This window comes from Pelodiscus sinensis, chromosome 7 (assembly GCF_052426305.1).
Source record: "Pelodiscus sinensis isolate ZL-2025 chromosome 7, ASM5242630v1, whole genome shotgun sequence".
NCBI lineage: Eukaryota > Metazoa > Chordata > Testudines > Trionychidae > Pelodiscus > Pelodiscus sinensis.
In genome coordinates this window covers 48,003,330-48,030,366 of record NC_143058.1, presented here as the reverse complement: position 1 = coordinate 48,030,366, position 27,037 = coordinate 48,003,330, and the positions used below count along the sequence as shown (strand labels likewise).

Sequence of the window (27,037 nt, the reverse complement as noted above, 5' to 3'; positions counted from 1 at the left end):
AAGTTAACTAAATGAAAACAAGAAAATAACAACAGTGCTTGAGCCTGATTTAGTGCATTTAGGGGCTGCTAAAACTTCTTTACAAAAAGGTGAGCTAATGCACCCTTATCCAAATCTGGAAATCTCCCAGGCTATGTCAACACTACAGGCTTCTTGCACAAGAAGCTTTCTGCAGAAGAGATCTTCCGCAAAAGCTTCTTGCACAAGAGAGAGTCCACACTGCAAAAGCATATCGAAAAAGCGATGTGCTTTTGCGCAAAACAGCATCCAAAGTGCATGGATGCTCTCTTGAAAGAAAGCGCTGATAGCTATTCATAGAATGGCCACCAGGTCACCTGTGATTTTTTCGATAGGGGTTTTTTGCATAAAAAGAGGCAGTTCCCTGTCCACACGCACCTTTTTGCGCAAGAGCTCTTGCGCAAAAAGGAGTTATCCCTCGTAGAAAGAGGAATAACTCTTGTGCAAAAACCCCTCCATTGTGTCGATTTACTTTTACAAAAAAATGTGCTTGAGGTGTGGACGTGCCGCAAGTTTTTGCCCAAAATCTCTGCAGTCTAGATGTAGCCCCACTGAATTTAGTACAGTGTTACTCTACATGCACACATAGGGAAACAGCAACAGTTTCTTTTATGTGACCCAAAATCTGAATTGCTCTAGAGGGAAGACACCAGTGTATAAACTCAGAGAACCTCGCCTTAACTTTTTTGTTCACATGGGTACTTTAACAAATATTAACATTGGAAGTTAGAATCATCACATTTAGATACATATGCAAATGCTCATTTGAGAAATCTTTACTCAATCTTTCAGCAACAGCACCAACTGGAAAGTAAAATGCTTAATAAACCATTATAATTCCTTGAAAAATGAGAGACTACAGTTGTTCAAGATGGTATGTTTCATAGTTAAATAATGTGTTTAAAAAACCCCACATGATCGTTAATGATCACAGCTACCAGAAACTAAAATGGGTAGTGGTTAAGTTTCAATAATGCACCTCTGACTTCCAGTCCAGTGCCCTGCATACTAGCCAATGAAAAATAAGCATTTCATACTTTTAGCCCTAGCAAAAGGAAAGTAGGCAAGACAGTGCTGAAGTTCCCTCCTGGAAGAATACTTTCCTGAATCTGAGGCTCTCTGGACCATGTACAATCTTGGCAGAAACTGGTAGCAATCTTTGAAATAATCTGTACTGTTTTTTGGGGTTTTTTTTTACTTTTATATGTTAAGTTCTCATCCTAATTTGACTGTGTTAATGTCTGCACTATATAATTCAGAAGGATAGGGACATAATTCAAAATGACCTTAGCAAGTTAGAGAAATGGTCAGAGGTAAACAGGATGAGGTTTAATAAAGAGAAATGCAAAGTGCTCCACTTAGGAAGGAACAATCAGTTCCATACGTACAAGATGGGAAGCGACTGTCTAGGAAGGAGCATGGCAGAAAGGGATCTAGGGGTCATAGTGGACCACAAGTTGAATATGAGTCAACAGTGTGATGCTGTTGCAAAAAAAAGCAAATATGATTCTAGATCAACAGGTTTGTTGTAAGCAAAACTCGTGAAGTCATTCTGCCGCTCTACTCTGCACTAGTTAGGCCTCAGCTGGAGTACTGTGTCCAGTTCTGGGCGCCACATTTCAAGAAAGATGTGGAGAAATTGGAAAGGGTACAGAGAAGAGCGACAAGAATGATTAAAGGTTTAGAGAACATGATCTATGAAGCCAGGCTTTATGAACTGGGCTTGTTTAGTTTGGAAAAAAGAAGATTAAGGGGGGACATGATAGCGGTTTTCAAATATCTAAAAGGGTGTCACAAGGAGGAAGGAAAAAATTTGTTCCTCTTGGTTACTGAGGACAGGACAAGGAGTAATGGGCTTAAAGTGCAGCAGGGGAGGTTTAGATTGGACATTAGGAAAAAATTCCTAACTGTCAGGGTGGTCAAATATTGGAATAAATTGCCAAGGGAGGTGGTGGAATCTCCCTCTCTGGAGATATTTAAGAACAGGTTAGATAGACATCTGTCAGGGATGGTGTAGACGGAGCTTGGTCCTGCCTTGAGGGCGGGGGGCTGGACTCGATGACCTCTCGAGGTCCCTTCCAGTCCTATGATTCTATGATAATGAAGAGTAATTGAATGTGAGTCATCATCTAGTAAGCAAACCACTAATGTTGCCTCATTTATTTTTTCTCCATCTTTAAAATGTTCATGTTAGAGGCATGATTTAAACAAAGAATTTTATTTTGCTAATACAGAATGACAGACTGCTAGAACAACTATCAGTTTATAATTTAAACATTGTCGAATTGTGGATTTAAACTACATACTGTATTCTGGGAGGTTTTAAAAATAAAGAGGTTTTTACACAAACTTCAGCTACCAGTACAAAGAGCTGTCACTGTCCACAGGAACTGTCTCTAGTCAGGTTTTCAGTCAGTCAGCTGAGGGTCATGTCATTATTTAGTGTCTGCTCTGTAGAAAGAACACAAGTATGAAGATAATGTCAAAGTTAAAATACCTATATTTATATAAAAATCCATATTATAAGAGTATTTCTTACAAATAGCACTCCAACTCACACATAAAGCCTGTCTATAATTAAAATATTTAGAGAAACTAATACTCTATGTCCGTATGATTTCCTGGTTCTCAAGCATTACTTCTGAAATATATTGTGTATTAAATTATGTTTTAGCTCTTTATTAATGTGCCTCTCTTATTTTGGAACATATTTCATTGCTTATACTGTAAACACTCTGAATATTCATATAGAAAAGAATCATATAAATCAGGGGTGTGCAATAATTCTTAATGAGGGACCACGCCAGGATTTTAGAAAGTGGGTTGGGTATAGAAAGGAGCTGGGGATAGAGGACTGGGCTGCAGGAGGGAGTGTGGGGTCTGAGGGGGAGTTATGATCTGGGGCAGATGCTTGGGGGGCAGGGTCCAGGAGGGGGGTATGGGTGTAGAAGATGATTCTGGCCTGGAGGATGGGTTTGGGGTGTGTGTGTGTGTAGGGTCTGGTCGGGAGTTGTGACCTAGAGGAGGTGAGGAGAGGGGATACAGAGGGTTTGGGTGGTGAGTCAGGGCAGGGGAATGGAGTGCAGAGTCAGGGAGGGATATGGGTGCATGAGAGGATTCTGGACTAAGGGAGGGAAGTAGGAGGTAGTGCAGTGTCTGGGAGGGAGTTGTGACCTAGAGGAGGTGGGCAGAAGGGGTACAGGAGGATTTGGGTGGTGACCTGGGGCTGGACAGGATTGTAGCCTGGGGCAGCAAGTTGGGGGGAAAAAGGAGGAGGGGGGTTCCCAGAGGCAGGTTCTAGCTGGGAGGTGCTTACCTAGGTGGCACCCAGCCTGCAGCCCTGCAGGAATCTGATGCAGGCTCCATGCCTGTCTGCTGGGCTGGCTGCTTGATGTAGCTCTGCTCTAGCATGGGTAGGAGGAGTGAGGAGGGCCTGCCTCTAGGAAAATTTCTCAGCTCCTACCCACCAGAAACTGGCCAATGGGATTTGGCGGATTTTGCTAGAGGGCGGGGACAGGGCACAAAGCCTTCCTGCCCCTCCCCAGTGTGCTGAGTAAATAGCAGCTGCTGTTTAAAGCATGAGCTGCTATAAGGGTGCTGGCAAAAGTGGCTGCAGGCTGTGTTCAGCAGATACATCCCACTAGCTGCCTCTGGCCCACCCCAATATAAATACATGCATATTACTGATCTTTTCTCTTTTCCACAGATTTTTTTTTTAACTTAAAAGCAAACAAAACCTACTTATTTACAATGTCACCTGAAAGTGAACACAGGCATTTGCACAGCACAGTTGTAGCTGGCACTGCAAAGTATTTGTGCGCCAGATATGCTAAACATTCATATGCCCCTCATATTTTGGCTTGTAGATACTAAAATGTTACATTGTTTTGAGTGCATGTATAAATTTAAAAAAAAAAATTTTTTTACATTTCTAAACTGCACTTTCACAATGAAGAGATTGCACTATAGTACTTGTATGAGGTGAAATGAGCTAGGGACCACAATACATTGAACTATTTCAATTTTAGCTAATTCAGTTATGAGAAATTGTATAAATCCCCACTTAAAAAAAAATCAGATGTGATACCTAATGGAAACAATCTCAAAAGAACCAAAAAATAAAACTTTTAAGGGCCATCCTCACTTTAAGTCCAGGGTATGTTCCAAAAAAATTAGACTTGTAGCAAAACTGCTTAAAGCAGGGAATTTTTCCCCCACAGCTAACTTCTATTTGTGCAAATTGGGAGGGGTGGGGAGGTTGCGTGACTTAAGAGCAGGGAATGGGAGGACTGGGAATGAGAGGACACATCAATTCCTATAAGCATCAACGACTTCAGTGCGGACCGGGTGTATATCAGTGCGACTTATAGCAGATACTTCATTTTGATAAAGGGTCAAAGATTATAAAGTAAGTTCCACAGTTAATCCTCCTCTAATTTTTACACTAGTTAAGAGGACAAAACATCTTCACTATCCCACATTACAATATAACTCCAGGCAGAGGCAAGACTAATTGATTTTAGTCTTATGGCGATAAATACATTGTGGCTAAAATGGACTGTTCTGATCATGGAAACTGACCTATTGCATAATACAGAACACAGAAATTCATGAAGTAAGGCCTATATGAAGCCCATAACTTCTGGTTGAGTAATAATATATCTTTTAGAATACTGGAAACCAGCCAATGGGATTGTGCTAGGAGTGGGGGCAGCACATGAAGCCTCTCCCCTCCTACCCAGGGCTCTCAGCTGTTCAAACAGAGTCCCCACAATGGTCACTTTTCTTAGACTCCCTGCTGCATCTGTGGGCTGGATCTGGTGGTTTGGTGGGCTGGATCCACCCATGGAGGGTATTTTGCCCAGGTCTGAGTTAGACCCTGAGCACATGAGCAAGAATCAGCCAGCCAAGTACCTCACAGAGAATGCTTGGTGCCAACTTAGAACCCTGGCTCTTTTGGTCCAAAGACTCATCTCCACCTGTGGCCATCCCTGATGCTTCAGAGGAAGAAGATAAACAAAAACCAAAAACCATAACCCACTGTGGGGAAGAAAGAGGAGAAAATCATTGCCTGCCAAGTGGGCAGCTGAAACACTGAAGAATGAGCTTTTAGGAATGTAAGACAAACTGTAAATCACCTCCCAGGACTCCTAAGCCCTGCTACTTCCTAGTACCTTCCAATCAGATTACTAAATTTGTCCAAACTCCCATAACTCCTACTGGGAGGCTCATATTCAGCCCTCTGATAGTTACAAACCTTATTTCCAGTCTGAATTTATTCGTGGGCAATTTATATTCACTTGTTTTTGTGATGACATTGTCCTTTAACTTAAATAGTTATCTGTAAATACCGGGGAGGGTGAAAAACTATCATATCCTCTCTTGGCCTTCTTTGTGCTAAGATAAACAAGCCAAGCTCTTCAGTCTCCTTTTAGAAAATAAGTGCTCCATTCCCCTGATCTTGCTTGTAACTCTTCTATACACCCATGTCTATGTACGATTCATCTTTCTTCAACATAGGTGACAAGGTATCATAACTGTACACCATATTTTTGTAAGATTCATTGTACAAGTGTCTTTGTACAATACTTCTCTCTCTCCAGAAATGTCTGGCCTGATAATATTATGGGATTATATTTGCCTTTGTCACAGCCATATCACATTGGTGGGTCAGTCATCTTGGTCTCTTTCCTCTCTGTCACTTCCAATTGACAAGCCTCCAGCAGAAAGTCTTACTGTTAAATTATTAAGTATATGACTTTGCACTTCATACTACTGAATTTCATCCTATTTCTGTACTCCAGTCTTCAAGATCATCCAGATCTTCCTGTAACATGCTGATCCTCTTCTGCATTTATGATGCCTCTCAACTTTGTATCTTCAACAGATTTCATTAGCACACTTCTACTTTGTTCCAAAACTGATCTTTGAGGAACTCCACTCAACTCCTTTCAGTCCAATAACTCACCTTTCAGCACAACCTCACCTTTAGCCAGTTACCCATCCAGTTTACAATTCGTGTACTGAACCCCCTCTTCCCTAATTTTCCATATGGTACCATGTGAAATGTTTTACTGAAGTCCAAGTACGCTAATCTATGACACTTCCTTTCCCTGAAAAATTGTTATTTTCTCAAAAAATGAAATCAGGTTAGTATGGCATGATATACTTTTGGTATTCAAATGCTGCCTTACATCTCCCTTACCATCTACCTCAATGAATTTAATTCTTCTTTCCTTTACTACTTGTTCTAAAGGCTTGCATGCTGCTAAGATCTAACTAACAAACCTGCAATTGCCCTGATCATTTCCCTACTTCCTTAAATAGAGGTATGAAGTTAGCTATTCCTCAGTCATATGGTTCTACCCCAAATAGACAGATTTAATTTCCTTTCTACTGGAATAGCAGTCTCACGAGCCAGTTCTTCCAGTATTTTGGGGTGGAAATTATCCAGTTTCCCTGACTGGAGTGCATTAAATACTACGTTTTTCTTCCATTTCAGATGTAATTTCTGTCAGCTGTACTCCTTCAGGCACAAGTCCCAGAGGTTATCCTTACTAAAATCAGAGGTAAAATATTAATTTAGTTTTGGGGACATTCCTGTATTACCTGTCATTTCCTTTCCATCCACAGTGCAGAACAGCTCAATCTCATGTTTCCTTATTCTTATTTATATTTAGAAAACGATTTTAATTTTCTTGGCAAGAGGTAATTCAGTTTGACTTTTAGCAATTCTCGCATCACTCCTACATTTTCTAACCTTCACAGTGTAGTTGTTTTTGACTGATAAACCCCTTTTTTCATTCTCTGTAGGCTCTCTGCTTACTCCTTTTTGAGGTGGTTATTCATCCAGGTAAGTCTGATGCCTTTCCACACAAGATTTTTCCTTTGCTTAGGATGCAAATTTCATATAGGTTTTGTACAGTCGATTTGAAGAAATTCCATGCGTCTTCCACTTGAGTTCTTAAGACCAATTGACCTCTTTAACTAACTCTCTTAAATTTCCCAAACTCTGACCTTTTAAAATAAATTATAATTGATTACCAGATTTTTATTATCCTTCCATTTAAACAGAATCATTTTGTAACCACTCAATCCAGGGTTATTTCCTACAACCAGCTCTTCCATGATGTCCTTGCTATTTATTAAAATCGAGTCTAAAATTGTATCACCTCTTTTTGGTTTAGTGACAATTTAATGAAGAAAACTCATCTATCACATCTAGGAATAATTAAGTCCTCACAATAAAAGTAGTATTTATTCTCCAACCTATATCCATGAAATTAAAGTCTCCCATCATCGTAATTCCCAAAACAATTTCTCTTCTCTACTACTGAAGAGATTTCTAATCACATCTGAATCTGACCTCCAACACAAACCCAATAAAATTCTTCCCTAAAGTGATTTTGACCCAAACAGGCTTTGTTTTGTCCGTACCATCACTACACATTTCTTTAGTGTACTGCTTCTTTGCTGCATGCTATCCCACCTCTTTTACCTTTATTCCAATCGCTCCTAAACAGTACATACCATTCAATAGCTATACTCTAGTCATGACTGCTATTCTACCAGGTTTCTGTTATCTCTATATCTGTTGTAATTCTCCTGCTCAGTTGCCCTATGGAAAAATAGTTCAAGGGACTCCTGTTTATTTCTGTGTGCAAAATTATGCGAATGTTAGTTCCAAACTTTCCCTACAAAGGTCAATTGTTTATTATTACACCCAATGTAAATAATTGTTACCTGTGTGTGTGGGGGTGGGGGGGAAGGAACAGCTGTGTACATCTCTCTTTTGTTGATAAGGAGGGGAATTTTATGAGCTTACTCTGTGTAAAACTTTTATACAAAGACAGGCAGATTTATCTAGGGTTTTAATCCCATTGGGGCTGTGCACCAGAGAACTATGTCAAATCCCTGTAACTGAGCCTTCCCAGAGCTGAGCTGAGCTGTTCTCAGTTTCTATGTTGCTTTATTGTGGGCTGTAATCTTAGTTTTGTGCTTTTGCTGGGGGAGACCAGAGGTTCTGGTTCAACGGGACTGGGCGATGCGGTGTCCCAGAGGACAGATAAGAGGGCTCATTGGTATGCTCAGCACATCAAATGACAATCTCAAGGGGATCTCTGTGACTCAACCTGTCACAATATCAATAACAACAAGCCATCATCTTAACTTCATGCCACAAAGTAAAACAAAGAAACATATTTGTATTTTAAAGCACTTAATGAAAATATATTCCCCAATGCCACTTAGGAACGAAAGGGCCTTTTATTTCAAGGCCTAAAAAGTTTCATACGTTCTCTGAAGAAAATCTACATTTCATAAACCATGTGTAATTGGGTGCATAGTGATAAGGAGAGTATTGAGCCTTGGGTCTAGGCTTTCTAACAAGGTTCTTCCATTTCAAACAATAAAATTAAAATCTCTTCTCAACTACCAAGGAATTTGATAAATATTCATGCTTATCAAAGATGGCCAGTCATGTTAACGTAAACCGTACAGTACAGTAGAAAGTCTTCTAATATAGCATGAAAAATATGCAAGATAAGGAAAAACTAGTTTCTGAAGCCTGGCTGCAGTTAATGTTAATAGGCCCATGCAAAACTTACAAATTTTTATTTGACTCTGGAATATATTTTTGCCTCTCAAATGTGATTTTAGTAAGTGACTAAAAATAGGATTATGGAATTCCATGATTCTTTGCTGATTCCATGTCCAAGATGGCTGAGTTTATAAATAAAAAGATATTTTGTTCAAACTTGTATCCCAGCAAACTCATCCAGGAGATCTGAGCCATTTCTTATGCATGTGAAATACTACAAACAAAGATGGAATTGCAGGAGAAATGGAGGAAAGAAGAATATTACAGGAAGCGGGGAGTGCCTTCATAACCTTTATCTTATTTATGTATCACACCAAATGATAGTGGACCACACTCAATTTTGGTCTTCACATATGGAGAAATTCCTTACCAACAGAAACAAACACAACCTAATGGGTAGGATTTTCAAAAAAATGCCCAAATAACTTTGAAGCACAAGTTGCATCAATTTTCAATATGGCACAAGTCCTAAGTCAATCAGGCACTTTTAAAGTCTTTCATTCTCCCTTTTCTGGGAAATATATGGAGTTCCCCTAAATAGCCCAAATCTACAAAACCTTAGGGTTTTCACTTGATTTCTTTCCTTCTAAGATCCACTTTATTTACCACATCTTTTTCTCCATTTCTTCTCTTTTCTCAGTCCTCAGATCTTTGTCCTTACCTACTACCATTGTGACAGATGATGTTCTTTAATGAAAGAACGATACAGAGACTGATCTCAATCATATCCTTTATTTTTCTATATTTTTCCCCTCTTAATGTCTTGCACTGGTACATTTTAAGTACATAAAGTGAATCATTTCATATGGTTGTCCAGACTGATATTGATCAACTGTGTTTTTTTTTAAGTTTTATTTAAAATATCTATTAAAAATTAAAAATATGCTTTTGGGCAAAGATCTTACATTCCAAATTTATCATGAAGCAAGTTTTTACACGTAAGTTATTAATTCCTTAATAACTGAGGTTATAACTGAAATGCTGCTCCCAAAGAATAACAGGGGACTTACTATTTAAACTACATGAAATTTAGTTTACATCCAGATGGAGTACTTACCCACCGAGTCAATAAGTTCTTTGACGTTTGTTAGATTCTTCTGCAGGTGAATCTGCCAACATTACTTTAAGCCTGACACCATTCACCGTCTTGCCATGTAATGCAGTTATGGCATCACTGGCACTTGTTCTGTCTGCAAACTTCGCATATCCCACGTTTTTTCCTGTTACCAGGTAAACTTCTATAAGATGTCCAAACCGACTTAAAAAAAAAAAAAAAGATAAGTTGCAAAATATTTACAACTTGTAAAGGCAGCTGAAGCACTGCAGCCTACCAATTCAGCATCTTCTGCAAGATAATTTGACATTGTCAATAAGTTTTATTCTTATACGTGTAATATCTGATTTTATGCTATCTTTCCCCCGCATGTACTTTTCCTCCTTTGTAATATTCCTCACAGATGCTGAAAGAAGTTAAAAAAAACTGTTAGGCCACACCCTCTAAGCACATCCACAATTACAAAAATAAATAAATAAATAAAGATCACACTATATGAATGCTTTACCCAACATTAAAATAACAAAACACCAATAAAAGGAAATCTGACCGACATCATGATCATTATATAGTGTGGAAGTGCCACTTAGTATATGGTAGTCTTGAGAAACTGATGTTCTATAAGAATTGGTTTGTCAGGACTACCATATACTAAATGCACGTCCACACCATATAGCGATCAAGATTTCCTTTCTTTGGTGCCTGTTCTCCTGTCACCTGAAGGCTCCAAGGCAGAGGTTCAGACATAAAGGCGGAAAAAAAAGATACATAAAATACATACAAGTGTGCCAACTTGTAACGTAGGATGCAAAATAGACAAAGAATAGCTCCCTTTTCCTTCAGCCTCTAAGGCAGTTCAGTAGCCCATGTAGGTATTTTTCAAATTCCACACAAATTGGAATTGAGCTTAGCAGTTTTAAAAGTGGTGTGACTTTTTAAAAGAGCTGTCCCTCAGTTACACCAATATAGCTGATAGATATCAGAATGGGGGAATGTTGACATGTCCCTCAATACGCACAAAATAATCCAACAAAGTTGATAGAATAATTCTAAAATAAATTTTTAAAAAGGTGAAATGGGCAAAAATTGTCTCTCAAGTCTTTGATACTAATATGTTGGTTACGGTCAAATTACTTTTGGAAGCAGGCCAGTAGCACACACAAGATTACATTACTTCATGTCAGATTTCAATTATACCAGAAGCAACTTCCTGAGCCTACAAGGTTATGAAGTTTTCTCAAATCTCTCAAATAAAAAGCAGTTAAATTACAAGCTGAAATAGATATGTGATACCATTAAGAACAAAGTACTCAAGCTTTCTGCAAATAAAGTGTATGAAACTGATAACTTGACTCCAGGGTTACCTACACATCAGGTTCAATAGCTGGTAACACAATACTGATATTTGGAAATGGACCATAATTTATTAAGCATAAAGTCCATAGTGGATCAGACCAATGGACTTAAATATCTTGAGTAATTTTGTATCATCTGGAAACTTTGCCACCTATCTTCCTACAGTAGCTAATGCCACATGCTTGAGGAATTAACAGAATAGGGCAATTATAAAAGTGAACAATCCCCTGTCATACAGTCCCAGCATCTGGCAATCAGAGGCTAGTAACTCTTAAAGGATGAGGTTTCACCCCGACCATCCTGGCTAATTGCTGTTGGTCATATTCTTCATTAACTTATCTAGTTCTTTATTGATACCCCCCCCCCATTATAGTTTTGGTCTTCACAACCTTCCCTGGCAATGTGTGCTACAGGTTGACTGTGCTCTCTAAGAAGTTGTACTTCTTGTCTTTTAAACCTGCTGCTTATTAATTTCATTGGATGGCCCATGGTTCTTGTGTTATGTGAAGCAGTAAACACTTTTATTCACTTTCTCCACACCCTTCAAGAATTTAATAGGCCTCTATCATATCCCAAATGCTTATTAGATTGTTGACAGGTCACTCCCCCACCCTTGCAGCAAGGGGGGGAAGTAGGGGAACTGCAAAGTGGCAGTGCTGCTTGAAGCGTGAGGCCAGACCCCAGGCTCCACGAGGTGCTGCCACTTTGAAAAGCTGTGTGTAGCCTGGGGCTAGCTGGGGTGTCCTCAGGCTGCATGCAGCATTTCAAAGTGGCAGTGCTGCATGGAGCAAAGGATCAGCTAGGAACTCCCCAGTTGATCCCAACCTCCGTGCAGCGCTGCCACTTTGAAATGCTGCAGGGAGCCCGGCATTAGACTTCTCATGGCATTTCAAAGTGGCAGCACCATGTGGAGCCCAAGATCAGCTGAATCCCCAGCTGACCCCAGGCTCTATGTGGTGCTTTCGCCTTTGAAGTATAGCAACAGCCAAAATGCGTTGACTATTTGATTAGTAAATTACACGATATTTAACATCCTTAATCCCAACAGTCCTCTTTCCCCCCCTCCACCTGAAAATTCCCAGTCTTTTTAATCTTCTCTCATATGGGAACTGTTTAATACCCCTAATAATTTTTATTGACCTTCTTTTCAGCTTCAAAAATTCTAATGTATCTTTTTTGAGCTGGCGCAATCAAAAGAGCACATGGTATTCAAGGTGTGGGTATATCTTGGATCTATATAGTGGCATTATGGTATTTATTTTTTATTCCAGAAGCTAGAGAATGCTACAAGGGGAGAGCCTCTCTAGACTTGATTTTGACCAACAGGGAGGAAAATCTGAAAGTGTTAGGCAGCTTGGGTGACACTGTTCATGAAATAATGCATTTAATGATTCTAAGAAATGGGAGGAAAAATAGCAAATTAAAAAGACAATGGATTTCAAGAAGGCAGATATTAGCAAACTCATGGAGTGGGTTGGTAAGAGCCCATGGAAAGCAAGTCTAAGAGGAAAAACAGTAGTTTTTCAAAAAGACATGAAGAACACAAAAACAATTTATTCCACTGTGTATGAAAGATAAACAATATAGCAAGAGCTCTGATTTAGATCAATCAAGATCTCCTGGTTAAGGAAAAAAAAAATCCTATAAAAAATGGAAACTAGGTCAAACTACAAAGAATGACTATAAATAAATAACACAAGTATTTAGGGGCAAAATTAAAAAGGCCAAGGCACAAAACGAGTTCAATCTAGCTAGAGATATAAAGGGTAGCAAGAAAACATTCTACAGATATATTTTAAGAAGCAAGAGGAAGACCAAGCACAGGGTAGGCCCATTACTCAATGAAGAGGGAGAAACAATAACAGACAATGTGGACGTGGGAGGCATGTTTAATTACTTCGTTTCAATTTTCACCAAGAAGACTGGTGGTGATTAGACACCTAAAATAGTGAATGCCAGTGAAAATGGGGTAGATTCAAAAGCTAAAATAGGGAAAGTTCAAGTTAGACAAGTTAGATATCTTCAAGTCACTAGCTAGAACACTCAAGGAGCTGACTGAGGAGATATCCAAGCCATTGGCTATTATCTTTGAAAAGTCATGGAAGACTAGAGAGATTCCAGAAGACTGGAAAGGGGCATATATAGTGCCCATCTGTAAAAAGGGCAACCCAAGAAATTACAGACCAATCATCTTAATTATCATTCCTGGTATAGAAGTTAAAGATTAAATTTGCAAACATCTGGAAGGTAAGAAAGTAAGTCATAGTCAGCAAAGAAAAGACCAGTCTTGTCAAACAAACCTGATAGCTTTTTTGACAGAGTAATGAGCCTTTTGGATGGGGGAGGAAGCGGTAGATGTAGCATATCTAGATTTTAGTAAAGCTTTTGATAGTTTTATATGACCTTCTCATTAAACTAGGGTAATACATCTTAGATGGAGCTACTATTAGATGGATACATAACTGGATAGAAAACCATTCCAAGAGAGTAGTTATCAATGGTTCTTAGTCATGCTGGAAGGGCAGAATGAGTGGGATCTTCATGATTTACATAAATAATTTAGATAATCGCATAAAGAGTATCCTTATAAAGTTTGCAGAAGATACCAAGCTGAGAGGAATTGCAAGTCCTTTGGAGCATAGGATGAAAATTCAAAATCATTTGGACAAATTGGAAAAAATGTCTGCGGTAAATAGGATAAAATTTAATAAGGACAAATACAAAATACTCCCCTTAAGAAGAAAGAATCCATTACACACATGTTTTCCAATGTACATAAAATCAATATTGAATTTCATCTACCGTTTTCTTGCCCAACTACCCAGTTCTGTAAGATCTATTTGTAACACTTCTGTACCTGCTTTGGCTTTAACTATCTTGATTCATTTTGTATCATCTGTAAACTTTGCCACTTATTTTACCCACTGTTCCAGGTCATTCATGAATATGCTGAGCAGTACTGGCCCCAGTACAGATCCCTTGGGCAACCTCCAAACTGTGAAAACTGGTCATTTCTTCTGACACGTTGTTTCCTGTCTTTTAACAAGTTTTTTTTATTCAAGAGGATGCTCCCCTATCCCATGATTGCTTACTTTGTGTAAAAGTTTTTGAGAAGGACTTTGTACAAAGTTTTCTGACAGTCCAATTATACTACATCAAATGGATCAAGCGGGTCTGTTGACTCCACTCAAACAATTCTAAAAAGATTAGTGAGGCATGATTTCCCTTTTAAAAAGCTGTGTTGACTCTTAGCCAACAAATCTTGTTCACCTATGTGTCTGATAATTCTGTTCCTTAGTTTCAATCAATTTGCATGGTACTAAAGTTAGGCTTTCCAGCTTGTAACTGCCAGGGTCACTGCTGGAATCTTTTTAAAAAGAATTGATGTTATATTAACTATTCTCCTATCACCTGTTATATTAACTATTCTCCTATCACCTGATACAGTGGCTGATTTAAGTGACACTTACATATCACAGTTAAAACAACAAATAGTCTTTAAGGTGCTACTAGTCTAACAAAACATGCAGATGGTATGAGCATTCATGGGCGCAACCCACTTCTTCAGATGACAGAAGCATTAGAAGTCCAGATCCAAGAATAAATAAGGGAAGGGGGGCGAGGGAGGAGGAAAAAAGAAAAAAAGAAAAAAGGAGAGGGAAAGGAGAAAAAAATAAAGAGAGACAGTGAGTAGATGATTCAAATAGTTACAACAGGCTGATAAGAACAATTAGCACCTCCATTGTTTGGTTGGTAGGGTAAGTGACAGGCAGGACCAGACTAAGGGGTGGGCTAGCTGGGCAGCTGCCCAGGGCGCCAACCTACAGGGGGCGCCCAGCTCCCACCTACAGGGGGGCGCCTAGCTCCCGGCAGGCTGCAGCAGCCGCCCGGGGCAGGGGCCGTGTTAACCCATGCAGCACCGGCCAGCAGTGCCCTTCCCCCCATGGCCGCAGTGCCCTGCACGGCAAGGCACAGCCCACTCTGGGCTGCGCGCCATCGGCAGTGGCCAGGCCGACTGGGCAGCGCATACGCCATGCATCCGCCCACGCACCCCCGGAGCGGGCCCATGCATGCGTCATGCGCTTGGAGGTGGAGCTGTGCATCCCGGGGGCGAGGCTGTGCATGCGCCATGCGCCCAGAGGCCGGTCCGTGCGTCCCAGGGGCGGCACTGCGCACCTGGAGCCCGGGGCACCAAAATGGCTCGGGCCAGCCCTGGTCACAGGATGTGGACGGGAATGTGCAAGCCAGCCAATATCCTTGTTCATATCATTTGCATGAGAATTAAACTTGTAATTCTTATGCAAATTCTTTTATTTAAATAAGTTTAATTCTTATGCAAATGGTATGAACAAGGACATCGGCTGGCTCGCACACTACACTACTTCTAATACTGAAGAAAAGGTTGTGCCCACGAAAGCTCACAATACCATCTACTATTTTGTTACTAGTCTATTTGTTGGTTTTTAAGTTTTTCTTGTTACAGACTAACTCGGCTACCCCTCTGAAGCTTTGTATCACAGTTAGCAGTTCTGAAATTTCATAACTGAATTCTTTCTGAATCTTTGGTTGAATACCATCTATAAAGGTGCTTAATGATTTCTTTGTTTCAGTTTTCATCAAGAAGATGGATGGTGACAGGATGCCTAACTTAGAGAATGCTAGTGGAAATGGGGTAGGTTTAGAAGTTAAAACAAAAGAACAAGTTAAAAATTACTTAGAAAAGTTAGAAGTCTGCAAGTCACTAGGGCCTGATGAAATGCATCCTAGAATACTCAAGAAGCTGATAGAAGAAGTATCTGAGCCTTTAGCTATTATCTTTGAAAAATCATGCAAGTGAGGAGAGATTCCAGAAGATTCCAAAAGGGCAAATACAGTGCTCATTTATAAAAAGAGAAATAAGAACAAGCCAGAGGAAGATAGTGGAGAAAGTAATTAAGGAATACACCTGCAAACATCTGAAAGACAATGAAGTGATAAGTATAAAGAATAAGTCATGTCAAACCAATCTGATAGCTTTCTTTGATAGGAACAGTAAACGTGGTATACCTAAACTTTAGTAAGGCATTTGACATGGTCTCACATGTCCTTATCAATAAAACAGGGAAATGCAACTTAGATGGGGCTACTATAAGGTGGGTGCATAACTGGCTGGACAACCATTCTCAGAGAGTACTTATTAATGGTTCACAATCATGCTTGAAGGGCACATGTGAGGTTCCGCAGGGGTTTGTTTTGGGACTGGTTCTATTCAATATATTCATCAATGATTTAGATGATGGCTTAGAGAGTATGATTATTAAGTTTGCACATGATACCAAGCTGGCAGGGGTTGCAACTGCTTTGGAGAATAGGGTCAAAATTCAAAATGATCTGGACAAATTAGAGAAAGGGTCTGAGGTAAACAGGATGCAGTTTAATAAGGACAAATGCAAAGAACTCCATTTAAGGAAGGAATAATCACTTTCACATATACAGAATGGGAAATGATTGTTTAGGAAGGAATACTCTTGAAAGCGTTTTAGGGGTCATGGACAACAAGATAAACATGAGTCAATAGTGTGACACTGTTGCAAAAAAAGCAAATATGATTCTGGGATGCATTAGCAGGAGAGTTGTGAGCAATACTCGAGAAGTCATTCTTCCACTCTACCCTGTGCTTATGAGGCCTCATCTGGAGTCTTGTGTCCAGTTCTGAGCAGATTTCAAGAAAGATATGGAGAAACTGGAGAAGGTCCAGAGAAGAGCAACAAAAATGATTAAAGGTCTAGAAAACATGACCTATGAGAGAAGACTGAAAGAACTGGGCTTGTTTATTTTGGAAAGGAGAAGACTGAGAGGGGACATGATGGCAGTTTTCAAGAATCAAAGAGGGTGTTACAAAGAGGAGGGAGAAAAAAATGTTCTCCTTGGTCTCTGAGGATAAGAGGCTATGGGCTTAAATTGCATCAACGGAGGTTTGGGTTGGACATCAGGAAAAACTTCCTAATTGTCAGGGTGGTTAAATACTGGAATAAATTGCCTATGGGGATTGTAGAATCTCCATCACTGGAAATATTTTAAGAGCAGATTAGACAGACACTTGCTAAGGGTGATCTAGACCAGAGTTTCTGAAAGTGTACCATGGAAACACTTTCAGAAATACTTTAGCTGGCCAACCCGGTTTGTTTATGTACTGGTGCCGTGGCCACGGAGCCTCGCAGTGCCCATTGGCTCCTTTTCGTCCTTTGCAGCCAAGGGAAACCGCGGGAAGTGGTGGCCCGGCCCACGCCACTTCCCGCGGCTCCCCTTGGCTGCAATGACGAAATGGAGCCAATGAGCGGCATGAGGCTCCGTGGCTGCGGCACCAGTACATAAATAAACTGGGGCAGGCCAGTTACAGTGTTTCTGAAAGTGTTTCCATGGTACATTTTCAGAAACACTGGTCTAGGCGACAGTGCTTAGTCCTGATGTGAGAGCAGGGGACTGGACTCGATGACCTCTTGAGGTCTCTTCCAGTTCTATGGTTCTGGGAAATTTCGTAACTGAATTCCTTCTGAATCTTTGGTTGAATACCATCTGCTCCAGATGACTTTTACTGTTTTATTGATCATGTCACTTGCTGTGGGCTTCAACTACTATTGAAGTTATTTTAATCACTAAATGATACTTACCAGAATACATCCTCCAACACATTTACAGGTAAGGGATGAGGATAAAACACTATGAAAAGTCTTTCTCTCACAGAAGTCTCGTGTGGAGCCTTTTTTTTGCGTGATGGAAGTACAGCATCTGTTTGGGGCTGAGATAACAGAATTAGAACTTTCACTGTAAGGCTGCTGGAACAAAAGTAAGATGTAATGAAAAAAGATAATAGATGAAAATAAAGTGGAAAAAAAAACATGATTTATGACCCTGTTACTGTTGTAAGACATGAAAGTCCTGGATTACATATGGGCTAACAGTCATATGATTAACTGATGTGTTTTTCTTGACTACCTCCGAGACAGTATTTTTCCCGGGCAATAAATCCAGTTAAGATCATTTCACCTATAAACAATACAGAAAAGCACAAGCCAATCCACCACACTTCAATCAAACAAAAAGCAGTCACAAAGGGTAAGAGAATCCTAAAGCACTCACAAGTTTTAGATAAAAGGTTGAACAAAGCTGTTTATTGCACATTGCAAGGCTTTGTAACAACTGTGAGGAAAAGTCAATGGTATACAGTGCAGTTACTTACAGATGATGTATATTGCTGACCAGCTAGATTATTATGTGACACTATTGATGACATCTGTGAAGTCACCAGTTGTGTTGCCATTTTTCTGATGTGGCTGCAAGCAGAAGTAATCATAATAGACTATGTCTTTACAGCAAAAAACAACATTAATATGATCTTAAGAAATTCATTTCAAATCAAAGTTTTCAGAGAAAGAACTGATCTGGAAAATAGCTAGTCAGTCTTCCTTGATCTATGCTGAGAACATCCAGTATTAACTAAATTGTTGCAAATTTAAGTCAATACTCTTCATAAATCCGGAATACATTGAGATACCGGTATCCCAATGTTCCATACTCTTTTCCTACAACACAGACTTTTGGTTATCACTATTCCTTTAACAAAAAGATAGAATATCTGAACCCAGCTCTAGGAGTTAAATTCAGCTTTTTAAATTCCTTGAGAGAAGTTAAAATTAGTTTGCTGGAAACATTATTTCTTCCCTATAATTCTCATCCATCTCTATACTGAACAGATAGGAGAATTACATTTGTTTCTTCAATTATCAAGTTTTTGTTTTTCAAAGCTGGAATGAGGGGTTTATTTTGTTGCTTCTTAAAATAAAAATTGTTTATGCATCATATGTTTTTTAACATGATAAATATCAGGAGTATTAAATCACTGCCTTCCCTTGATTTGCTGAAAGTCTCCTAGAAGAATTTGAACAAATATAGCAATCCTATCACTTAACTGAGCAAAAAATGGTGTTAAGTATTTAGTAATTACTTTTCATACTTTGTCAGGCATTTTTGTGACATTGTTGTTTAATTTCAACTTCCTTCCCCGATCTCCTCAAGTTCTACTTCCTTGGTACTCATGCTACCAAAATCCTTCTAACTCTACATTCACAGAGAGTCTTTCAGGACCTGTTTTAATATAAAACCCTTTACCTACTCTCAGACCTTGTTTATACATATAAGCTAGTAAAAAAAAATTCAATCATCTTAAAATAAAAAGAATGTTTTATCTTTTCCCTCTTTCTCTTGAAAAGTGGCAGCAATGTCTGGTGTCTCAAAAGGCCTTCTCTGGGATTGTGCCCTCAGTAATGTATTGAAACTCCACTGAACTAGAGAGGGGTAAATAGTCAACTAGTTACATACAAATACAACAGATCATCTAATTAGTTGCTTCCCACCCTCAGGGGCAAAACTGGAAGGCATCAGGTAATACTTTAAGGAACACTTGCCTCATAGAAGGAGAGAGAGTACAATCTGAAGGGAGGAATCACAGAGACTCTTCTAAAGAGGCCTAAGCCAAAGTCAGCAAGAGAAGACTCCTCAAAGAGATACTTACTTTACCTTCCTTGTCTGCCTCAAGGGGACAGTTTGGCCTTGAGCACTGGCCCCTCAGAGAAGACTTCACAGTAAGAGACGGAACCCAGGAGAAGGGTAGAATAGTCAAGGATCTTTTGGGGCATTAGTTTGAGCTTTTGCTGTCCAAAAGGGATTAGACTTCTAAAGGGCTGAGTTGTGCACAAAGATGACGACTAGCAAGAGACATGAGAGACAAAGATTCCTGTAACTTTGCCCTCAATACCAAGAGGCACTACAGTGGTCAATGCACACCCTAGTACCCTGAAATACCTCACATTTCAGAATACATAAACATTCACTATATATATATATATATATATATATATATATATATATATATATATATATATATATAAAGTTGTATAGTGGTAGGTTTCATTTTCTTGTTTTTTTCCTTTCCCCCTTACCTTTATACACAATTTTTCAAAGAAAAACATCGCTTTCCAGAACTCAGAGTTACAGCTTTTCACCTATGTACTTACTCTGATCCATCGCTTCCATCTTCAAGGAAATTTACACCTAGTCGATTTCCAGGAGGATATTCAAACCCATGTAGCTTGTATTTGGCATATATAGCCGATGCTGCAGTAGTATACTGAATTATAGCATGCCCTGTATGAAACATACAAAATAATGTAAAACATGAACAAATCTTTGCAGCTGAATCTGAAAATCATTTGAAATTACTTCCTTTATAGGATACGTATTAAAAAAAACCCCACATTTAACAGATGTTTGTTTCTTTAAAACTACAGATGTAAAATCATGTTTAACTGGTTAATCAGTTAAATGTGATTCTCGTCCAAAGTGGGGACTCAGGCAAAGGGGATCACTCTAGCCTGCTGTGGCTGGTGCAGTTCCCCCTGCCCGGCATGGCCAGACTGAAGCCCTACCTCAACCCGGGGCTGCTCCAGCCTGAGCAGAGCAGCCCGTCCACAGCAGGCCCCGCAGTGCTAGAACAACCCCTACCCAAAGGGAGGGCAAGGAGCTGCTCCAGCCCCCACGTGGTTAACCAGAAACTGTTAAGGGTGATGCTTACTGGTTAACCTTTCACATCTCTACCTCAAACTACTAACTGGTGCACAAATATTTGCCTTCTAAAGTGTAGCTATTCTCTGAAAGAAGTGATTAAAATGGCACTGTGGGGCTCCTGTTTTTCCTCTCAATTATTTCCATATGCTTAATTTGTCAGTTTAAAAGCAGAGAGGTAGTTTTTTGTAACTAGCAATTTAAGCCACTATGTTCTTTTGGCACATGAATCCCCAATACTAATAATTTTGGACCTACTGATTAAAAATAATCCAACTCACTCTCCTGAAGTTATACTGACTCTGCAGTGCTAGTTGACAGGCTTAACATTTTAAAACTTTATTTTAAGAAAGAATCCATACACTACAGGCAGTCCTCTACTTACGCGGATCCGACTTATGTCGGATCCGCACTTACGAACGGGGCTTTCTCGCCCCGGAGCTCTCAGGCAGCGGTCCCACCACCTCGACCTCCGGGGCGAGAAAAGCTGCTCCCGGTGCCACTGGTCTGCTGGGGACTGTCTCCAGCAGACCAGGGGCACCGGGAGCAAAGCTGCAGCAGCGGCGGGTTCCCGCGCTTCTGCGGCTTTGCTCTGGCAAAGCCTCAGAGGCGCGGGACCCTGCCGCGGCTGCGGCTTTGCTCCCGGTGTCCCTGGTCTGCTGGAGACAGTCCCCAGCAGACCAGGGGCACCGGGAGCAAAGCCGCAGCCGCGGCAGGGTCCCGCGCTTCTGAGGCTTTGCTCTGGCAAAGCCTCAGAGGTGCGGCACCCCGCTGCCGCTGCGGCTTTGCTCCCCGTGTCCCTGGTCTGCTGGGGGGGAGGGGGTGCAGCTAGTGTGCCCCCCCCCCCCCCAGCAGACCAGGCTTTTGTTGTGGACCCTGGGGCAGAGCAGCTGGGGCGCTGCCGGTTGGTCCCGCAGCGCCGCTCTGGGCACTACTGGACCAACCCGGCAGCACCCCAGCTGCTCTGCCCCAGGCGTCGTACGTAACCCGGGGACTGCCTGTACTCTGAAGGCATGATGAGACTTCAAAGCAAATCCATGTTTTTCCTTAACAGAAATTCTGCCCATCTTTGACACATCACATCTGATGTAGAGTCTATTAATAAACAGACAATTTGATTTATGATTTCTGAATGTCCAAAATTTAAGAAATGCTGTGGGCTGCCTCCATGCTTTGTAAATATTAGGACCCATAAAAGATCTAGTTAGGGAGAGGGTGTAAATGTTGCATCTGATAGGCCTGATCAGAGGGCTGAATTATTCCGAATTAAGAAGGAAGAGGAAGGAAACAGACAATATTTTAGAATCAAAGTTTCAGAGAGAATGAAGTTTGTTTTGTTATTTACCATGATTAGTATGAGGATCTTGCTGAACATCACAATATTCCAGTCCTGGGATTAGATCAAAGAGGAAGAACAGCTGCTCTTGTATGAAGGGAAGCCGTGATACCACTGACAGGCATTTGGAAACGGATTCTCGAACTCTCGTCTGACTCTTTTCAAAACTACGAAATTCTGGCTGGCCTTCTCAAGAATCAAAATAGGATAAATTAAAACACATTGCTAGTCACTATACTACTGTATCTTGATCATTTCAATATTTTTTTTTCTAAAACATTTCTAGGACCTAAGTCATATTATAATAAAAAAGGACATACTTATTTCAGACAACCAATGCAAAAGGTCAAATGTAAAACAAAAAACCAAACCCTGAACAACACAGAAATTAAGTGTTTCAGTTAGAACCAACAACCAAAAACCTGGACCTATTATTTTAAAGGTCTCCTCATTTTGCCTCTCTCTGAATATACTTCTATAACCATACCATTGGGTGATCTTATCCAGAATTACCAGTCGTTTTTAATGTAAAAAGTTATTACTTACCAAAGGGAAACACATTCCCTCTGGGTTCATGCCCCATTGGTTCCTGTCTCATACTAGTGCTGTTACTGTAAAATTCACGTTCAGAGGATTCAGATGGCTTGTTTTTAGGTTCAGCCAAAATGGCCCTGTAACCTGAAACAAGTAACCACATAATTTCAAATTTCATCATGTAGATGTAAGAAAAATATGACAGAAAATTTTCTAAGAAGCATTGTATTGGAAAAAAAATGTTACACTGAAAATCAGTTGTTTCTTTTTTTATAAAAGACTAACAATTAAAAGACTGAAAACAACATTACCCATAATCTATCTCATTAAGAAGTATAGTACCCAAAGATCATCTTGGAAATACTCGACAGAGAGGCAAGCAGTAGCTGGACATCTATACAGTAAACCTTTGCCTACCAAAATCTGTGCTGAATTAGGCACCATATCTGTATAAGCTGTTTGGTCTAGTGTCAGACCATCTACTAATTTCATTCTGGTAGAAGGTTTAAAGAAAAATATACAGGCTCATACACATGTGCTGAAACAGCCTTAACTCTCAATAAATGTGATGGTTGGCATCTTCAATTTAGTTAGAAGACACATAAGACAGAATTATAAAAAACCAGGTGCTCACTTGGTATTTCTGATTAACTGGTCATTAAACAGTCCAAAACTATACAATGTATTTATTTCACTATATTAAAATATATACCAAATAATTGTTTTGGTCACATGTACCATCTTTATAAAATATTACAGAGCTTTTAGATACTGGTTTTATCTTTCAGAACTAAACTCTCCCACCAACTGGTTTAGAGAATTTGATCTCTGACTTTTTGAAGGCCCACAGAGGAAGATTTGAAGAACTTTCTCTGTTGAAACCAAATAAAGCATGTCAGCACTAGTGATTATCTAATATGTTCATACTGTAAAGCCTTTATATTTTATAAGTATTTCTCTCAGCTGTGAGTGTAAGAAAATAAAGCCTTACCTCACAGATCAGCTGAAGAGCATAAAGCTCTACAGAAAGGTGTATATTATTTCTATTTTACAGATGAAGAAATTAGGGCAAGAGAGGTTAAATTAACTATCCCATGTCACAGGAATTCTAGTTTTGTCAATCCTGTGCTCTAAGCACTAAAGAACAATTTTAACTGCAACAGATACTGTAAGCATGCTATAGTCTGAAAATAGTGAAACAAGGCATTACCAGTACCAAGCACAATTTTTTTCAAATAAAATTTATCGTGACTACAACCTATGTTGTGTTTATGCATTATTATAGATTTCTTTTACTTTGAGCACTCCTTTAGAACTTAAAATGGGATTTATCTATGTATCAAAAATACATGTGTGTATATGACTCATACACCCACTTTAGAGTCAGGTTATTTTGCTGTAGTTCGTTCCCAAACTTTCACTCTTCTTACTTTAAATCTAAGATATTGATCTTGCAAGTGCCTTCACAGGTGACTAGTGTCACTGAACTTAGGGTATGTCTAGACTACATGCCTTTGTCGCCAGAGGCATGTAGATTAGGCTACCAGGCATAGGAAAATGAAGCGGCAATTTAAATAATCGCATCTTCATTTAAATTTACATGGCTGCCACACTGAGCAGACAAACAGCTGATCACCTGTTTGTCGGCTCAGCACGATAGTCTGAACGCGCGGGTGGCGACATCAAAGGTATTTGTCGACCACCCAGGTATGCCTCCTGGGATGAGATTTACCTGGGTGGTCGACAAACACCTTTGATGTCGCCACCCGCGCATCCAGACTATCGCGCTGAGCCGACAAACAGCTGATCAGCTGTTTGTCGGCTCAGCGCGGCAGCCATGTAAATTTAAATGAAGCGGCGATTATTTAAATCGCCACTTCATTTTCCTATGCCTGGTAGCCTAATCTACATGCCTCTGGTGACAGAGGCATGTAGTCTAGACGTACCCTGTATAGTGCTATCTGCATGTATGTATTGCTTAAAGTAGTACATTCTGCAACCTGTGGCTACCAATGCATTAATACCATAAATAATTTTGCTGCTAATAAAACCGAAGCCAAAAACTAACATTAAAACTTACACTAATAAGTTCAGTTTCTAATAATAAATAAGTGAAGGGGGAAGAAACAAATCACATTCTTACTTCGATCACACTCTTCTATTGCCAGGGCAGCTTGGGATGGTTTTAAATATCTCACATAGCCCAAACCTTTACTTTCTCCTGTAGCCTTCTTCTTAATAATGCTACAATATTCAATGTCTCCATACACCTAGGAGATTTAAAAAATTTTAAAACAATTTTATCCAACATTTCTGAAATTCACAAAAATTTTACATTTCAATCTATTGATTAAACTATTGACCAACTAAAACTCAACCAATACCTTAAATTTACTCCTCAGATCTTCCTCTGTATAGGATTTCGGTATCATAACAAAGATTCGTGTAAGCTCTTCATCTTCAACATCTCGGTGACTTCCAGAAGCTCTGGACTGGGCAATGAACACCTAACAGAGTTAAATAGAAAGATAATTACTTTGAGAAACCAGCCCACATGCTTCCACGTGAATTATTTATTCTTTAATTATTATAATGCAGCCTGTCATGAGTTAGGCTTCTAGGAGCAATGTGACTGGCTGGTAAATGAGTTGCACCAGTGTTTCCTTGCTACTCTACCCTCCTCCATAAGATCTGGGAGGCAGGACATTTTGAAAGGGCACCTACGCTTGGCAGAGGGAGAAGAACAGGAATAGCTAGGCAGGTCTATCACTAGCAGCATTAATGCTGGCACAGTTGATGTACACTGCAGTAAAAGGATGGAGTACCTCCTAGCAGATCCAAAATTTTAGCCATTTTGTTTAAAGAAAACAAACATGGATCACTTGAGGATCGCCTCTTCTCTTTGTTCTCTCTGAAGCACTTGGCATTGACCACTGCCTAACCCTACATGGCCACACTTATGTTCAAAAGAAACAGAAAAATCTAACTAGTAGTTTACTAAGGCTCCAAAACTGCAGTGTGTATTAACTTAAATGGGAATGTGTGAAGCTAAGCATAAATCAAGACCTAACATTTCATAGCTATATTTATAATAATACTTTTAATGTATATTGCATCTCTCATCAGAGAATTACAAGACACATGAACTATCTGGAAAGTAACCTCATTTTTGAGAGGGAAAACTGAATCACAGCTGTTAAATGATTTGCCAAAAGCCCTACAGCCTGTGGCAGAATCCAGAAGAGTCCTAAACCTTTAACTCTCAGTCATGTATGTGTTATAAGACCATCCTTCTTCACTTGATGATATCCTGTCAGATAAGAAACTTACAACTTTTCTCATTATTTAGACTCCTTTACTTCACATACCTCATCATTAGATAACATTAAAACAATTTAAGAGGCTAAAAGTGATCATCAGCAGCAAGTCATCACTGATTCTCATAGGTAAAAATATTAAAATTACTTTGAAAAAAACCTCTGCATATTGCATTAGCAGTGCCTTAAAATTCCCTCTTATAATTCAATTTGTTTGCATCAACCTCAGGAATCTTTACAAGTCTTTGAAATGTCACTGTAAAATCTAAAGGAACAAATGCTAGTAGAAAGGACAGTATCTTCCCATAAGCCTCCTGCTGTGGTTTTATAACATTTCCCCTTCTCTAAATATTTCTCTCTCCCTCCTGTCGCTGTGTGGAAAACTCACCCAAACAAGGGGAAAACTTGAAAAGCAAGGAATAGTCAAGCAGCACCTTAAAGACTAAAAGAACATGTAGAGCAGCTGCCCACCTATAAACGCGGCTGCACGAAGTGCTACCAAGTGCCCCTCTCGTTCTGGAAATTGGGGGGAGGGGGAAGCTGCGCAGAGAGAAAAGTCTCATCTCCTCTGCGACGTTTAACTAAAGTCTCTTGCTCTCCTCAGCAGAGACTATCCCTGAGCGCTCCAGGCTGGAGGTGGGGAAAGGAGACGCAGGGACATTAAGGACGAGGTGCGGCCAGGCCCCGCGCCGACCCAACCCGTAAGGATGAAGAATCCGCGTCCTCGCTACCCCACGCAGCCTGCACCTGGCAGCGGCCCGGCCCGAGCGGTCGCGGCGCCCAGTCGGGCGGGGGGCGGGGGGGGGCGGCAGGCAGCCGCTGGGCCGCGCGGGTCGGTACCTTGATGGGCTTGGTGTCGGGCGTCAGGCTCCGGCCGTGCATCTCCTCCATGGCCCGGCAGGCCTGCGAGCTGCGGGCGAACTTGACGAAGGCGATGCCGCGGGACTCGTGTGTGCGCTTGTCCCGCACCAGCCAGATGTCCTGGATCTCCCCGAACCGGGCGAAGCGCTCCCGGATCAGCGCCTCCCCCGCGTCCCTCCCCAGCACCAGGAACACGCGGCTGTTGGGGGGCTCATCCAGGCTCTCGGCTGACAGGCGGGACCCGCCACCCTCCTCCATGGCGCAACTGCCAGAGCCCGAGCCCTCAGCGCCAGGCCAGCAGCCGCGGCGCCTGGGTGTCATGGCACATGCGCGGTAGCGGCGACGGAAGCCGCCCGTTGCCC

The 27,037-nt window shown here is 40.5% G+C and overlaps 1 protein-coding gene across 4 annotated transcripts; it reads right to left on the bottom strand.

The window, feature by feature from the left end:
• Positions 1-2,148: 2,148 nt before the first annotated feature.
• RBM45 (RNA binding motif protein 45) lies at positions 2,149-27,037 on the bottom strand. Of its 4 annotated transcripts, none has more exons than XM_075933718.2 (10): positions 26,655-27,032; positions 24,882-25,004; positions 24,641-24,767; positions 22,510-22,641; positions 21,973-22,152; positions 20,081-20,210; positions 18,247-18,340; positions 17,678-17,805; positions 9,679-9,875; positions 2,149-2,469 (listed from the first exon to the last, which is right to left on the bottom strand). In XM_075933718.2, exons 1-9 carry the CDS (start codon positions 26,994-26,996, stop codon positions 9,683-9,685), a joined length of 1,449 nt encoding a protein of 482 aa, XP_075789833.1. In that variant the 5' UTR covers positions 26,997-27,032; the 3' UTR covers positions 2,149-2,469; positions 9,679-9,682. The 4 variants fall into 4 exon arrangements, with proteins under 4 accessions (XP_075789833.1, XP_075789832.1, XP_075789834.1 ...); XM_075933717.2 differs by having other exon boundaries at positions 9,675-9,875; positions 26,655-27,030; XM_075933719.2 differs by having other exon boundaries at positions 9,675-9,875; positions 21,973-22,149; positions 26,655-27,025.

Excerpts from the sequence above, each read along its gene's own strand:
- RBM45 (XM_075933718.2), bottom strand. The coding sequence starts at position 26,996 with ATGACACCCAGGCGCCGCGGCTGCTGGCCTGGCGCTGAGGGCTCGGGC. Across the intron at positions 24,768-24,881 it reads ATCTGAGGAGTAAATTTAAG|GTGTATGGAGACATTGAATA; the intron begins GTATTGGTTGAG and ends TAAATCTCCTAG. Across the intron at positions 20,211-21,972 it reads AGATCCTCATACTAATCATG|GGCATGCTATAATTCAGTAT; the intron begins GTAAATAACAAA and ends TGTTTCATACAG.